Raw genomic sequence first — 16,206 nt, forward strand, 5'->3', positions numbered from 1 at the left:
ACTCTAATGGATTCACCTCTTCCTGTTCATAAGGAATCAGCATATCAAGTGTGACTTTTGCCCTGCTAAGGCTTTTAGCCAGCCATGCTTGAAACCTTGGTTCTCAAACTTCAAGGCCTCATTAGCATACATCTCCTTAGTTGTCATCTCCCCGGCCTCGAAGGCTTTGGTGGCCTCCGCTTTCGCTTCCTCCATCGCTGAATTAGCCGGCTGGAGCTTGACCTTCAATTTCTCCAGTTTTGCTTGAGCCGTCTTCAAAGAGGCGTTTGTGAAGTTTGCCTGCTCTGAGGCGACACGACGACGTCGTGTTAGTGACAGTCGATTTCTACTATACACCCAACAGCCTGAAACAAGAAAAACCATTAGTAAATGAAGTAAACAGAGTCACTTGTACAGTTCATAATTAGAAATGCTTACCAAAATGGCCGATTAGGTAGCTAGAGCGACCGAAACCACGTTTGGTTCTACCTGGAATACGGCCTTGTCAACTGGCAAAGTGATGGACGCGGCTACGCCTAACACCACCGCAGGATCCTTCATTGTGAAGGCGCCGATTGCAATTACCAAACCCTTGGCCTTCAGTTGAATTATGAACGGTACCAAAAGATCAAGAATGAAGGAAGTTCTCGGCCTCCTTTTTATCGGCTGATGTTCAGAGGATTCGCTTAGACATTTCTCGACTCTCTGCTCGATTGCCGTTTCCTCAACCGTTGGCTCCACTTGCTCCACCTGCACTTGTTGTGCCGTTTCTTCAATCGTTCGCTCGGACTAGGCAATAACAACTTGGGTAGTCACAAGGGGGTTCTTGACTCCCCTCAACGTTGGCCACTTTCCTCCGCGCCACCATCGTTTTGGCATTTCTCCTTCTAGCAAACTTCACAAGGGACTCACCAGCTATCTCGTCAGTGCCGATTGTGGGCAACTTGTCCAAGTCAATGAAATGTCTTCTTCTTGCAAGGCCCCCTCGATTTGGCCGCTGGTGCGGACTTGCTCGGTCTGGTGGGAATCAAATTCGGCTCTTTCTTCCCTTTCTACCTCTACGTTGGCAATTTTTGCCTGATCAACTGCCACCTACTCTTCCAACTCAGCGTCTTGATTGACACCTTGGTCGGCGCTTTGATCGTCGCCGCCCATCTGTTCACTAGACGATTCCCCAACTCCAATTTTCCTGAAGTTGGTGTAGCACGAAAATACAAGGGCCGTAAGATGTTGTTCTCCTTTAGGAATTGGGATATGATAGGTCACTGAGAAAGTTGTATAGGAAGGGTCGTATCTAAGTAAAATGTGGGCAGCTCGGCCTTGGCCATTCAAATTCGGATGGCCGACAAACTTAAGAACGGCTTTCACTTGAGCAAGTACAGTCTCGTCTGTTGAGGCGAGGGCCCTTTTTACATTGTTACCTACGCAAAAAGAGGAGCAGATAGATGTAAAGTAAAAGCCAAGTAAACTTTTAAAATGGCAAAATTCGGTCGGCGACCTACTTCACCCTTGCGCCTGGGCACAGGAGTTTAGCGATTTTCCCCCTCGCCAAACTCCCAGTTGTCGCGAACTTCCATCATGACGTCATCCACTCTTTTGCCTGAGCTGGCAAGCATGGTAACCAGGTGGTGGTTGATGTCCTTGGCCCTAAGGAAGTATCGTCCTTGCTGACCAGAAGATTTGGCAAGGACGAAACAATACTGAATTGCGGGAATCCCAAGGTCAAGGTGGAGGCGACGATTTAACTCTATCACCCCCGTTATGATTCGGTAAAAATTGACGTTCGGTTGAGATGGCATCAAACCCCAATACCGAAGGATGGTTCTTAGGGTGGAGTGAAGGGGGAAATGGACGCTCCCTTCGGCGATCGCTAGAAAAGAAAAAACAAAATGGTGTTTTCGTCGGTCCTCTCCATGTTGAGTTCCTTATCTCCGACCAGGGATAGTTAGACGTCATTTGGAATGGAAAAGTGACGATGAAAGGCTACGAATTTATCTTCATAAAGAAGAGCCTTTAGGTAGTTCGCCATTAGAGGACTAGAACAGAAAGAATAAAAGGGGACAAAGGAATGAAAATGCGAAAACAATAAAAGAAAGTGAGAGGCTCAAAGAACTTGCAGAGGAAATGAAGGAAATGCAAGCAATGGAAAGAGCAGGGAAGATGCAGAGAGGGTCCTAAAGCAAGAAACTCATAAAGTCTTGAGCGAATGGTGGAGAGGAAGAGGAAGAATTTCAAATCGTAATAAATGAAGGGAAAGTACGAAGAGGCGGGAAGCTGTAATCATGCCTAAATCGTGTCTTTTCTGGTGCTTTAATGCAACAATATTGAAAAAGCGTGCCCGCCGCATTCTCAAATTCCAAAGCGTTCAAAATGCAACCTCTCAACAACCGAGGATGCCGACTACGCGGGCCACGAGTAGCCGAATACACGAAGGGCAATTATGGGAGCTGAGATTACGGACCGAATTAATATGCGGGCCAAATAACAAGGCCCAACCCAATTAAAAGCCATTCAGAGATCGGCCCAAATCAACAAAACTGTTGGGCCGAATTAGAGCCGAGTAAGGGAAGACAAAGTCGAGTAGTTTAAAAGAGTGTGCTTCGTCAGCTTGCCGACTCCAAAAGGCATCATAAAAGTATGGGCCCAATAGGAAGATAGGTCTAGGTAGGAAGTGAGGAAGGAATTCTCTATAAATAGAAGGAAAGGGTTCAGAAATGAGGTATGTGAAACAAACTTAACTTGCACTCTAAGAAACAAACACTTATTTCTCTCTCCAAAAAAGGAAACTAACTTGACCATCGGAAAGCTAATTTCGACCCCCCCGACCGGAGCTACCTTTCTATTTTAGGTACCTTACAAAGGATCTCTTTAGGATCTGCTTTGGGCAAAAAAGTATCCCAAAATCTGCTTCCCCACAATTAAATAGAATCAAAATAAAATAATTAACACTATTTAGTTTTGAATTTTTAAATATAATTTTTTATTTTTGTTATGGTCTTTAGTGAATTTTTTAGATATTTTAATTTATTTTTTATTTTTTATTTTTTGGATACATTTAACCTACAAATGTATTTAGTGAATTTTTTAAAGAATTCTTTACAAATGTATTTAATGAACTTTTTTATTAAAAAAAAAAAATCACAAATATTTTACTTTTTAGATAAGTACATTTAAAAAGTAAAATTTTTTAATTTTTAAAAAATTCGATAAAGACACTTTAATAAATAAATAAATAAAACCTCACAAATTGTATTTAAAAACTCAAAACCAAACAAAATAAAAATATGAGTAATAATATACAAACATAAACTTGTCAGAAAATCTATACAGAATAAGGTGGCAGATATGTGTCCATTCATTTCAAACCAAAAGACCTATTAAGTGATTTACAATTTTCAAAATCACACCGCTACATTATTCTTGTGAAAGTTTTTATATGAATTTTTTATTTGTCCAAAATTTCATATATGAAGTGTAGATTTGATATTCTTGTGGAGCCACTTATGAATAATTCTTGGCTTTGTATTTCAAATTCTAATAATAATTTTTTGGTTTTTTACATGGTATGTAAACCTGTTGATATCCTCGATACCTGTCTGCGTCATCTTCATCAAGATAGCAATGAAAATCTTAGGAAAATCTTGCTTATCCCTCTCTATTTTTGATGGTGAAAGATGCCAACCACCGATGCAGCGGATCAGGACTGTCCACACTTCTCAAGTCGTTGCCCGGTTGTAGGACCCACCGTGAAACCTGTAAAATAGTCCAATGGGGAACGAGTAGTCCCCCAGCGAACCCTCCGACGATCAAGTTAGAGAAGGGAGAGGATGGTTGAATACAAGGATAGATTGGTGATAGAGAAGTTTAACATTTTCTTTGTCTTAGGAGCCTGCTTATATCCATAGCTCATCATTTCCTTGTCTACTCTGAGCCATCATGTTGGCCGAAAGTCTATGCTCTAGCTTGCCTTGTTCATGGTGAGGTCGTTCTGTTCCGACATGAGGGGTTATTGTAATACATGCTGCAGGAAAACTTATTAATTGCTGATGTGTGGTGCAATAACTTTGCAGGATCTTTGTCTGCTTATGTAGCTGGTTCTTCTCTTGACAGGTGTTCTGATGCCATTGGTCCTGGGTGTAACGTTGGGCCCCCGCAATGTTGGGCTTTAGTGTTTGAATTATGTATTTGGCCCTAAGTGGTGGGTCAACAGTCCTTGTAGGCCCACTTGCATCAGTAGTCCCCCATTCCCGAGTATAGCTTCAGCTCAACGAAGGGAATAAGAAAGAAAACGGGGTTATGAAAGATCGACGGGGGGGTCCGACTAAAAGGAAAGGCGACCACGAAGGGTGACTGAGTGGGAAGGTCAACTGGGAGGAAGGCCGACTGCGAGGGGTGACCGAGGGAAAAAGTCGACGAAGAGGAGGGTCGACCGTGAGGGGTGACCAAGTGGGAAGATTGACTGTAAGGGCCGACCGCAAAGGGTGACCAAGTGGGAAGGTCGACCGAGAGGAGGGCTGACCGCGAAGAGTGACCGAGTGAGAAGGTCCATTGAGAGGGCAGACTGCGAAGGGTAACCGAGTGGGAAGGGCGACCGAGAATAGGGCCGATCGCAAAGAGTGACCGATTAGGAAAGGGAAATGGCAGCGCGCGGGGCTCGAGGTACGACGTAGCACGTGATGAGGTGAAATGGAAAAGACAGGGGAGAGGAAAGGAGTAGAGATCGTGGCCATACATGTAGCGCAATCCCTTAGTGGGCAAGGTGACGCGTTGGTGCGAAGTGAAGGGACAGGGTGATATAGGGTAGTAGAAAGGGAGGGGCGGGAATTTTTCAAAATATTTCAAACTGGCGGAGTTGAATCTTAACCCTTGGAAAACGGGTAAGCCGTGGGCCTTTGGGGTTATCTGTTTTACTTATCTTTTTGCAAAAAACCAACACGTCCTAGAAGTAAACTCATTTGTTTCCAGTAATACACCTTTGCAACATTTTGCGAACTTCCTTGTGCCAGCGTCCGAAGCAATACGTAAACACGTAGGAGAAATGATCGAAAGGGAAGTGTCTGCCACAAGGCTTGATTCGTTGGGTGCAGACGACGCAGTGGACTTAGCGGAACGATACTAGGTGGAGCGGAGGGAGGAGAGGGGGGCTGGTCAGGTCGTGCGGGCTCCGCCTCCGACGATGACAATGATCGCGGCCGCTAGGCCTATAAGCCAAGTGGAGCCAGACCACTAACACACCAGACCAGATAGATCCACATTCACAGTGGGGGAGTTGGAAGAGGTACGAAGGAAGTACCAAATTCCGGTTGAGATAGGTTTGAGGGTGCCCACTTCTAAGGAGAGGGCGTCAAATGTGCGGCCGGCAGAGTTTGCCCTGTACGAAGAAGCGTTACGGGCGGGGCTAAGGTTGCTTATCCCCAAGGTAGTGGCAGAGATACTTAATCAACTGGAGGCGGCACCCGACCAATTGATGCCCAATGCATGGAAAATTGTAATGGCCTACGTTATCGCGTGGCCACGGGCGACCAACGGATCGACGATGACAATCGAAGAGTTCTTTTCATGCTACAAAGCATCTGGTTAGCAAGAGACTTGGTGACTTTGCAGGCAGTGGCGGGGAAGGGGTTAGTAGCTGGGCTGCCATTGTCTGTAAATGGGTGGAGATCGAGGTGGTTCTTCATATCGGCAAATGGGGTGGAGGGGGTGCAGACGATATGGAAGGTCACCACAAAGTCAGTGGAGCCGAAGTTAGGGGTAGAGACAGAAGAGAGGGTCAAACGGGTGAAGGAGTTGAGGGAGAAGGAGGGTGTCAGATGGGACGACCTGGTCCGTCCTTCATCCTTATATGCCTTGGGGTTAGGACCGCAATTGACTGAAGGAAACCCTGCAGCGGAGGAGGTGGAGGCGAGGCGAAGGGCGGAGGAGGTGGAGGACCGAGAGACTTTCGCTAGAGCCGAAAAGTATAAGGAGGCACCGTTGGGGCCTGCCCCTAAACTGGTGATGAGGGAGCGGGTCCGACCGCGTCCCAAACCATTGGGTGACAAAGACTTAGCTAGTTTCGCCCCACGGCCACCACCAGTAGATCCGTTAAAGGAGAAGGGCAGACAGGAAGTAGGGGCAATGCTGAAGAAGCCAAAGAAGAAGAGAGCGGCTGGCGAGGGGGGGAAGAGCGCCCCTGCCGTAAAGAAGATAAAGGTTGGGGGTGAGGACGTCCCTATGGTGGAAAAGGCGAATGAGGGAAGAATAGGGGCAACTCCAGAAGGGGAGACCGTCCCCGCAGTAAAGGAGGATAAGGGTCCCAACGCCCAAGGGTTGAAAGAAAACTTGGAGACCGCCCAGGTGGAGAAAGAAGACCAGGGGCCAAGCGCCCAAGTGTTGAAAGAACACGTGGGCTCGAGCGCCCAAACGGCGGTGGCAGTGCCTGTACTAGAAGTGACCGCCCGCTCCAAAGGAGGGAAGACCAGGGCCAGCATGCCAGGGAGAAGTGTCACGCTGACGACCGCGTTGTACCACGTGCGCGTGTCGGCGAAGCGCTCTGTAGAGGAAGGAGGGAAAGCCAGGGCGGCGGTCGATCGCCTAGTTGAAGTGTTGGAGGATGCCGCTGTGCGGTCAATGGCACGATTAGGGGAGGCCGACCTTCTGAGAGGGTTGTGCTCAGCCCAAATGGAGGCAGCGACCTAAGCGGCTGCTTTGTTGAATAAATCAGCACGTGTGAAAATGGAGATAGAGCCGCTAAGGATTGAGCTGGGAGGGGTGAAGGGGCAGCTGCAAAAGCTGATGGAGGAGACAGCGGGTTAAAAGGAAAGTGCTCGGAAGGCATGTGCAAAGGGGGTGGAGTATGCGCGGAGAGCGAAGGTCATGGAGGTATTAGTGGTGGTGCAGAGGAACGCGGCGGAGCGAGCTAGTGCCGAGCTCGTCACGACCAGGTCAGAGCTTGAAGCAGAGCGCCGCAATGTTATATCACTGGAGTTCCAATTAGCCGGCGAGCAGAAGAGGCTGAAGGAGGTCCAGAAAGCTTGCACCACCACCAATGAAAGGTGGGATGAGGATATGACCTATAATGAAGATCTGCGTGCCCAGTCTATCAAGGACAAGGAAGAAGCAGATCGGCGAGTCGCTGAGTTGGAGAGGGCCCTAGGGGAGGAAAGGGCTCAATTGGCATCTGAAAGAGCGGCGTACCCCGACCTGTGTAAGGCGGTGGTAGAGCAATTCAAGGAGTCCACTGATTTCCAGATTGCCATTGATGTCGCGGTCGCCAAGGCCTTGGCGAGAGAGGGGGATGGAGGGGCTGGGCCATCGGGAGCGGCCGCTAGAAGTAGAAGTGAAGAAGAAGTGATCCAAAGCTTCCAGCGGTCGGATTTTTATAAGCACGAGATGGCTGAGTTCTGGGACAGCGGCTGGAAGACCTTCAAATGTAAAGCAGAAGAGCTGTTTCTAGACTTAGACTTCAGCAGCGTGAAAATAGATGAAGGCGGCGTTGCCCAGACCCCTTTGGATGAGGGGGTTGAGGAGGAAGACTTGGTCTCTAATGAAGAGGATTGATTCATGTAAAAATTTTGTGTTCAATTTTGTGTATGTGTTTTTTTTTTTTTTTTATGTGTAATTTCTGTAAAAAGTTGTATGTAACCGTAAGTTTGGGGAATAAGATGACTTGTCTTTTGTATCATTGTTGCCCTTATTTCTTCTGGGTTGTAAGTTTGGAGATAGTTCAACGAAGAATGGATATGAAATTAAGTCTTGTGCGCAGATTAGCCTATCTTGTGAGAAAGCCATGATGCAAAAATCATTAAAAAGGGGCATACATGAAAATGTTAAAGAATAAAAAATGAACGACTGACCTGGACAACTATGGACCTGAGTATTAACTATGTGGAAAATGTGAGATTAAAAATATAGATACTGCTAAAATGGGCTGGATTTTGACTAAGTATGGCCACCATGCAGTAACATGAAATCATTAAAATCGGCTGCTATAACATTAAGTCTCTTGCTGGGAAAGCTTTTCATCTGGTTGAGCTCTTCGTGCTCAGTCTGGCTGAGGCTTTAAGTAACTCAGTCTGGCCGAGCTCTTCGTGCTCAGTCTGGCTAAGCCTTTATATAGCTTAGTCTTAACAAGTCGTTATTGAAACACAACGCAAATAATGGGGATGCAAAGTCATTGTCATTCAAAGCATAGCCGCTTGATCAGATAATTACATCATGTATAGAAAAGCCAAAGTAACCAGGTGTGTGGATTGTCAAAAAGAACATACAGCAATTGATTAATACAGAAATGGGACATAGCACTTTACTGAAAATCACGCTTCAAGTGCTCGGCGTTCCACGGGTGTGGGAGGTCTCGACCTTCCATGTCCTGAAGTCGATAAGTGCCCGATAGAGGTCTGGCCTTAACAACATAAGGTCCTTCCCATTTGGTTGCAAGCTTGCCCTCAACTGGATTTTTGGTGGCAAGAGTGGCTTCACGCAAAACTAGGTCCCCCACGGCGAACTCCCTCAGTCGGACTTTGCGGTTGTAGTGCATTCGCATTTTCTGTTGATATGAGGCTCGTTTAACAACAGAAGACTCTCGGAGCTTTTCGATCAGGTCTAAGTCAGCCCGATGCAGTTCTTCAGTTAGTTCTGGATTCGGGTGCAAAACCCTTGGGGTGGGCAGGCCTATTTCCACTGGGATGACTGCTTCTGTGCCGTATGTTAAGCGAAATGGGGTCTCCCCCATCGGGGTTCGGGCTGTAGTGCAATAGGCCCAGAGTACGTTTGGTAATTCCTCGGCCCAGAGTCCCTTAGCGGCTTCCAACTTAGTTTTGATAATCTTTAGAAGAGAATGGTTGGTGACCTCAACTTGGCCATTGGCTTGGGGATGGCCTGGAGAAGAGAAACATGGGTGGATTTGAAGTTCTGTATAAAATTTCCTGAACTTGGCATTGTCGAATTGCTTGTCGTTATCAGAGACAATGGCTTGAGGAATGCCAAATCGGCATACGATCGACTGCCAGATGAATTTGGTTGTGTTCCGCTCAGTAATTGTGGCGAGAGGTTCCGCCTCCACCCATTTAGTGAAGTAGTCAATGGCGACGATTGCAAACTTGGTTTGGCCTCGACCGGTGGGCAATGGGCCAACTAAGTCGATCCCCCATTTGGCAAATGGGTAGGGACTTCAAAGTGTGATCAGTTCTGTAGGAAGAGCATGAGGGATGTTGGCAAAGCGTTGGCACTTATCACACTTGCGCACGAATTCAATGGCATCTTGGTTGAGAGTAGGCCAGAATTAGCCGGTACGAAGTATTTTATGGGCCAGTGATTTGGCACCCGAATGATTGCCACATACACTCTCGTGGACTTCTCTCATCACGTAAGTCGCTTGAGCAAGATTAAGGCGTCTGAGGTATGGACGCGAAAAACCACGTTTGTACAAGAGGTCGTTGATAAGAATGTAGTTGGACGATCAGGCCCTGACTTTGGCAGCCTGCTATTTGTCGTCTGGAAATTCCCCATTTGTCAAAAATAGAAGGATGTCTGCCACCCACGGAATAGGTTCATTTTGGAGGAAGTGGACTTGCTGCTGGTTTGGGGAAATGGCAAGGTGGGCCAAGTATTCAAGGCGGACGCCGTGGCTGAGGTCTGACTGGTCGGCAGAAGCTAATTGAGCCATTTCATCTGCCTTGGAGTTTTTCATCCGAGGGATGTGCTTGATGTGGAAAGTGTTGAAAAGGCAAACAAAGGGGAGTGCAATATCCCTATAGGCTTGCATGGTGTCGTCCTTGGCGTCGAATTCCCCCGTGATTTTTCCGACGATTAATTGGGAATCGCTGAACACTCGGATATGGCTCACACCAATGTCTCTAGCAAGGCGAAGTCCTGCTATTAGGGCCTCATACTCAGCCTCATTATTTCTTGTGTCAAACAGGAAACGGAGAGCGCACTTGAAATAATCACCCTCGGGGCCGGTAAGGATAAGACTAGCCCCACTGCCTTCTTTGCGGGATGATCCATCGACATTGAGGGTCCAAGAGTGTGGGTCTTTTGCCTCAGTGTTGGATTACTTGGGCGGGTGGGTCATGGTTGAAGTGGGATTAGTGAATTCCAGGATAAAATCATCGACAGCCTACCCTTTGATCGCTGTTCGAGGCCGGTAGGAGATGTCAAATTGGCTGAGCTCGACTGACCATTGCATGAGGAGTCCGAACAGCTCTGGTTGTTGCATTATCTTTTTCAAAGGTTGGTTAGTGAGGACGACAATGGGGTGGGTCTGGAAGTAAGGTTGGAGTGGTCTTGAGGCTATAACCAAGGCCAGGGCCATCTTTTCAAGCAGTGGGTAGTTCTGTTCTGCTCCCCTGAGAGCCTGACTAATGTAGTAGACCGGACGCTGGACAGAGCCGTTCTCCCTAATGAGGGCTGCACTGACTGCAGTGTTTGATACGACTAAGTAGAGAAAAAGGGGCTCACCCGTGATCGCCTGAGAAAGTAGGGGGGGTTGGCCATGCACTGCTTCTATTGCTGAAAGGCTTCTTCGGATTCTGCCGTCCACTCAAAAGCCTACCGAAGGACTTTGAAAAAGGGAAGACACTTGTCTGTTGCACGGGAAATAAAGCGGTTGAGGGCGGTGACTCTGCTCGTAGGCCTTTGAACTTCTCTGACTGTTCTGGGTGACTACATCTCTATCAGTGCCTTGATCTTTTCGGGGTTAGCCTCGATACCCCGTTGACTGACCATGAAACCCAAGAATTTCCCAGATTCGATGCTGAAGGCGCATTTCTCTGGATTCAGCTTCATTTGATACTTACGCAGGGTGTCGAAGGTCTCCCGCAGGTCTGCCAGATGATCAAAGGAGAGTTTTCTCTTGACAAGCATGTCATCAACGTATACTTCCATGTTCCGACCTATCTGGTGATGAAAAATGGCATTGACTAACCGTTGGTAAGTTCCTCCAGTGTGTTTCAACCTGAATGGCATGACACGATAGTGGTAGGTCCCCCGGTCAGTTATGAAGAAGGTGTGTTCCTGGTCCGATGGGTGCATCAGAATTTGATTGTAGCCAGAGAAAGCATCCATGAAGTTAAGCATTTGATGTCCGACCGTGGCATCGACAAGTAGATCTATGCGGAGAAGGGGATAGCTATCTTTGGGGTAAGCTCGGTTGAGGTCGGAGTAATCGACACAGAGTCGCCATTTACCGTTGTTTTTTCGGACCAGGACCACATTTGACAGCCATCTGGAGTAGTCCACATTTTTGATAAACCGTGCCTCAAGGAGCTTATCTACTTCAGAAGCAATGAGAGTGTTGCGTTCCGGGTGAAAGATGCGCTGCTTCTGTTGGAAGGGTCGAAAATGAGGCTCAATGCTGAGACGATGAGTGTTGAAGGAGGGGTCAATACCCGGCATGTCGGAGTGGGTCCAAGAAAATACGTCGTTGTGCTCAATCAAGAGGGCCGTAAGGTCGGCCTTGGCTTGGGAGGATAGTTGGTTGCCGATCTTGGCAATTTTTACCGGGTTTGTAAGGTCGATAAGGACCTCAACAAGCTCTTCCACTGGTTCCCCTCTGACCAACTCGTCTTCGTCTCTGACGTCGAGTCCTTCAATGATCATTGTCTCCTTCAGCTTAACCTCTTTAAGTGAAGCGACGTAACATTCTCTGGCTACAGTCTGTTCTCCCCTCACAGTGCCAACCCCAAGGTCGGTAGGGAATTTTACGACTAGGTGGAAAGTGGATGTGACAGCTTGGAAAGCATTTAGGACGGTACGGCCGAGGATAATGTTATAAGCAGAGGAACAGTCGACGACGAGGAAAGTGAGCAACTTTGCGGTCTGCTGCGGGTATTCTCCAATGGTGATAGGAAGATCGACAGAGCCTATGGAGGTCACTCGGTCCCCAGTGAAGCCAACTAGTGGGGTTTGGAGAGGGGACAAACTTTCTTCCCCGACCTTGAGCCGGTGGTAGGCGTTTAGGAAGATAATGTCTGAAGAGCTGCCGTTGTCGACGAGAAGCCGTCTGACTTTGTAATTGGAGAGGAGAGCAAAGATAACAAGGGGGTCGTCATAGGGGTAACAGATGCCTGTACAGTCGGCCTCCGTAAAGGTAATGGGCTCCATCCATTGCTTGGGGTGTTTGAAAGGGCGGTCCAATGTGGCAACTTCTTTATCTGAGCCCTGCCTTATCTTTCTTAGTTTTGCCCGTTAAGCCGAGCGGGATGGTCCTCCACAAGCAAGCCCACCAGCAATAACCCTGATCTCTCCAACCGGAGGGGCAGGGTTGGCCCGGAGTTGCTGCGGGGGCCTATCATGACCTTGGTTACGTTTTGCGAGCTGTCGAGGAGGGGTGCGCCGATGGTTGTTTCTGGTAGGTTCAGTCATTTGCCTTTGTTGAGGGCGGGCTGTCGTGAACTGACGGAGACGCCCCTAGCATATCAAGCCCTCGACCTGGTCTTTGAGGTTAACACACTCCTCGGTATTATGGTCGTGGTCCTGATAAAAGCGGTAATATTTGGACTGGTCTCGCCGGTTAGAAGGAGATCGTAACGGTTGGGGCCATTTTAGGGGATAATCTCGTTGGATCTGGTTCAGGACTTGTTCCATGGGGGAATTGAAGGATGTGTATCGCTCGAATCAGTCGGGCGGTCGGGTAGGTACCGGCCAATCAACTCGGTCGGTATACTGAGGTGTTTGGTAAGTGTACGGGGTGTTTCTGGTTTCAGAGTCCTTTCTCTTCTCTCTGGGGGTCGGGTTTTGGGCTGTAGGGTCTTGTCGGGTGGCTAGGGAGTCTTCAGCATTCATGTATTTTGGGCTTTGGAAAGTAAGGTTGCCATGGAGGTCAGGGGGTTTTAGAGAGGGAGAAAAGGAAATCAGATAATCGTAGGCCGGCCATGAAAGCCGTGAGAATGACCTTGTCGTCGTTTTCTGCTACCTGCAGGGCTTCGGTGTTGAAGCGGGTGATGAAGCTGCGCGGCGACTCCCCCTCAGTTTGACGGATGTTGAGGAGTTGGGTTGTCGAACGCCGCTGGCGCTAGGCACCATGAAATGGCTGAGAAAGGAGTCGCTTAGGTACTGGAAAGTAGAGACAGAGTCTGTTGGCAGTTGACTAAACCAAAGTCGAGCCGACCCCTTAAGTGTTATGGGGAATGCCCGACACACGATCTCGTCAGAGAATGCATAGAGGACCATGAGGGTCCTGTAAGTTTCCAAATGGTCGACCAGGTCCGTTGTACCGTCAAAAGAGTCAAGCGAGGGCATTTTGAACTTAGGAGGTAAGGGTTTGTCCCTGATAGAGGCAACAAACGGTGAGTTGGTTGTGGTAGATGGCTTATTCTGTATGTTCTGCATGACTCCTTGAAGCTAGAGTTTCATGGTGCAGAGTTCCGTGTCCTAGAGAGGAACATTGTCACCACCGGAATGCAGTGGAGGCTGAACACTGCTGGCCTCTCCCTCGGGGGTGGGTGCTTGGACCGATGGATGTGGGGCCCAAGGTGGTAGGTTCATATCTAGGGGAGGGGGTCACAAGCCTTCCAAGTTGGATGGGTGGGACTGTTGGATAGGATGGCTCGGGGCTCGTTCTTAGTTGGGTGGGATATCTTGAGGTAGTGGAAGAGGTATAGGGAGGTTTCTTTAAAGTAGAGCATTGATCAGGGCTTGGTTTTGTTCGGCTAGGCGGTTAATGTTGTTGGTGAGCTCAGTGAAGTACTGCGGTGGGTTGTTTGGGTTGAGGGGGTCGGCTTGGTGGTTGGCAACATTGTGGTGAGAAACCATGGATTTAGTTGTGACCATCCACCTTGGTAGGAGGCAGGTAGGGGTTATCGGGGTCCCTGGCGACAATGAGCACAACTGGCGCATGGAGCGAAAGGATTCTCACAGACGGCGCCAACTGATGGTGAAAGATGCCAACCACCGATGGAGCGGGTCAGGACTGTCCACACTTCTCAAGTCGTTGCCCGGTTGTATGACCCACCGTGAAACCTGCAAAATAGTCCAATGGGGAACGAGTAGTCCCCCAGCGACCCCTCCGACGATCAAGTTAGAGAAGGGAGAGGATGGTTGAATGCAAGGATAGATTGGTGATAGAGAAGTTTAACCTTTTCTTTGTCTTAGGAGTTTGCTTATATCCATTGCTCATCATTTCCTTGTTCACTCTGAGCTATCATGTTGGCCGAAAGTCTATGCTTTAGCTTGCCTTGTTCATGGTGGGGCCGTTCTGTTTCGACATGAGGGATTATCGTAATAAATGCTGCAGAAAAACTCATTAAAGGCTGATGTGTGATGCAATAACTTTGCAGGATCTTTGTTTGCTTATGTGACTGGTTCTTCTCTTGACAGGTGTTTTGATGCCATTGGTCCTGGGTGTAATGTTGGGCCCTCGCAATGTTGGGCTTTAGTGTTTGAATTATGTATTTAGCCCTAAGTGGTGGGTCAACAGTCCTTGTAGGCCCACTTGCTTCAATTTCTATCTTCCTTTCTCGGGTTCACATACTTAACTACCATTCTTCAAATACTCGTATTTGTTACATTGTCTATTCTCCTCCTGATAGCTTTGATATTCACCCTTTTTTTTTTTTTTTTGGCTTATGTTAATCTAGCAGAATGATAAATGGAATAATTAGCACAAGGTAATGACAGAAAATATAGAACAAAGATAAGAGATTAGAACAAAAGCCTATGAGAGTCTGGGAATCGCGTTATCACTGTCCTAAAATTATTTTTCCTCTCCTTGTGAAGGTATGATCAGAGTGAAGCAGTTCCAAAATAAAACCCAGTTAGCTCAAAGGATCTCCCGTCTAGTGTTCATAACCAACAGGAGATTTGAACCAAGTCGCAAACTAGAGTTGTCCAAAATACAAAAAATATAAAATATAATAGAAATCTCTTTGTACTTTCTAATATCTCAATATATTGTATATACGTGAATAAACTCTAGGTTTCGCTGTTGTGTTATTCTCCACACTGTACTCTTGAAATCATAGCAATATATAGAGACTACACGGATTAATGCAACAATTAATTTGATATAAATCACATATTGAATTTGTTGTAAAGCTTGTAACCACTTTAATAAAATATATTTATTCTAGTAATAATATTGAACATAAATATTATAATTGAAATATTAAATCACACTAAATTTGTAAAACCAAATAATTAAATATTTATTTTTACTAAAAATATTCTAACAGTTTAATTATTTTTCAAAGATTAGAATTGCATTACTAACAAAGAAAATTCAAGTTGCAAGCTGCTTTCTGCAAAGGTCACAAGGTGTGGGACCACTTTGTTTTTTATTTATGCTTCTCTAGGTCGAAAATGAATCAATCGAGTTCCCACTCGACATACAGGAATTACCATATAGCTATTGTTTTCATTCTTTTTATTTATTTATTATTATCTATACTAAGTAGGAGAGGGGTTTTAATCCCAAATCTTGTGGAAGTTTCAATCTCTCAATCAAATTTCTTGATTTTTTGATTTAAAAAAAAATCTTAACATTTATTAATTTCTTCCAACTTTCAAGTCTTACCATCATAATAACACTTTAATGAATTAAAAACAAGTATAAAAAAAATTCTTTAAAATCCACCACATGAATTCCTTGAAAAGTCCCAATACATATGATTATTATCTCTCATAATAACACTTTAATGCATTAAGAATAAGTATAAAAAAAATTTCTTAAAAAATCCAGCACATATGGTTATTATCAAAATATTAAATTTTAGTATAATATAATAAATAAAAAAAAGACATTTAATTTATTGAAAAGTCCAACACATATGATTATTATCAAAATATTAAATTTTAATATAATATAAAAAATGAAAAAAAAAAGACATTTAAAAAAAATATTTAAAAATCACAATTCATATATACAGATAATTATAAATACAATCCGTGTATAGCGCGGGTGATATGCTAGTTGTTATTTATTTCTATATCTAAACAACAGTATTTTTTATTGTTTTCTTTTGTGGATGTTATTTAATTGTGGGAAATGACATGTTAACAAAACCCAAATATTAAATTTAGTCCTACGACTTGGTAAAAATCTTCATAGGTATACAACTGGGGGAGGGCAGTTGTTTAAATTAAACAAATAAAATAAAACCGGTGGAGGAACGTTGTTTTCTCAAAGCAATAATATTTTATTTTTTATTGTTTTCCTTTATTGTTTTAATTGTGGGAAGTGGCCAATTAAAATATTAAATTCAACGACTTTGGTGAAAGTCTTCATAGGTATACAACTGGAGGGCAGTT

The 16,206-nt window shown here is 45.8% G+C and overlaps 2 protein-coding genes across 2 annotated transcripts; both read right to left on the bottom strand.

The window, feature by feature from the left end:
• Positions 1-8,263: 8,263 nt before the first annotated feature.
• On the bottom strand, positions 8,264-8,692 carry LOC145799994 (uncharacterized). Its single transcript, XM_082889644.1, has one exon. It carries the CDS (start codon positions 8,690-8,692, stop codon positions 8,264-8,266), a length of 429 nt encoding a protein of 142 aa, XP_082745770.1.
• A 1,931-nt stretch (positions 8,693-10,623) lies between these two features.
• LOC145799995 (uncharacterized) lies at positions 10,624-13,713 on the bottom strand. Its single transcript, XM_082889645.1, has 3 exons — positions 13,649-13,713; positions 11,236-11,938; positions 10,624-10,974 (listed from the first exon to the last, which is right to left on the bottom strand). Exons 1-3 carry the CDS (start codon positions 13,711-13,713, stop codon positions 10,624-10,626), a joined length of 1,119 nt encoding a protein of 372 aa, XP_082745771.1.
• Between the last annotated feature and the right edge of the window lie 2,493 nt (positions 13,714-16,206).

The sequence above is a fragment of the Camellia sinensis genome, chromosome 9, assembly GCF_055761805.1.
Source record: "Camellia sinensis isolate YWXY chromosome 9, ASM5576180v1, whole genome shotgun sequence".
In the NCBI taxonomy this organism is placed as follows: Eukaryota; Viridiplantae; Streptophyta; class Magnoliopsida; order Ericales; family Theaceae; genus Camellia; species Camellia sinensis.

Coding starts and splice junctions, on each gene's coding strand:
- LOC145799994 (XM_082889644.1), bottom strand. CDS start 8,692: ATGGGGGAGACCCCATTTCGCTTAACATACGGCACAGAAGCAGTCATC.
- LOC145799995 (XM_082889645.1), bottom strand. CDS start 13,713: ATGGTTTCTCACCACAATGTTGCCAACCACCAAGCCGACCCCCTCAAC. Junction 11,939..13,648: donor AACCCAAACAACCCACCGCA/GTACTTCACTGA, acceptor CGACAACGGCAG/CTCTTCAGACATTATCTTCC. Junction 10,975..11,235: donor ACACTCTCATTGCTTCTGAA/GTAGATAAGCTC, acceptor CCATCGGACCAG/GAACACACCTTCTTCATAAC.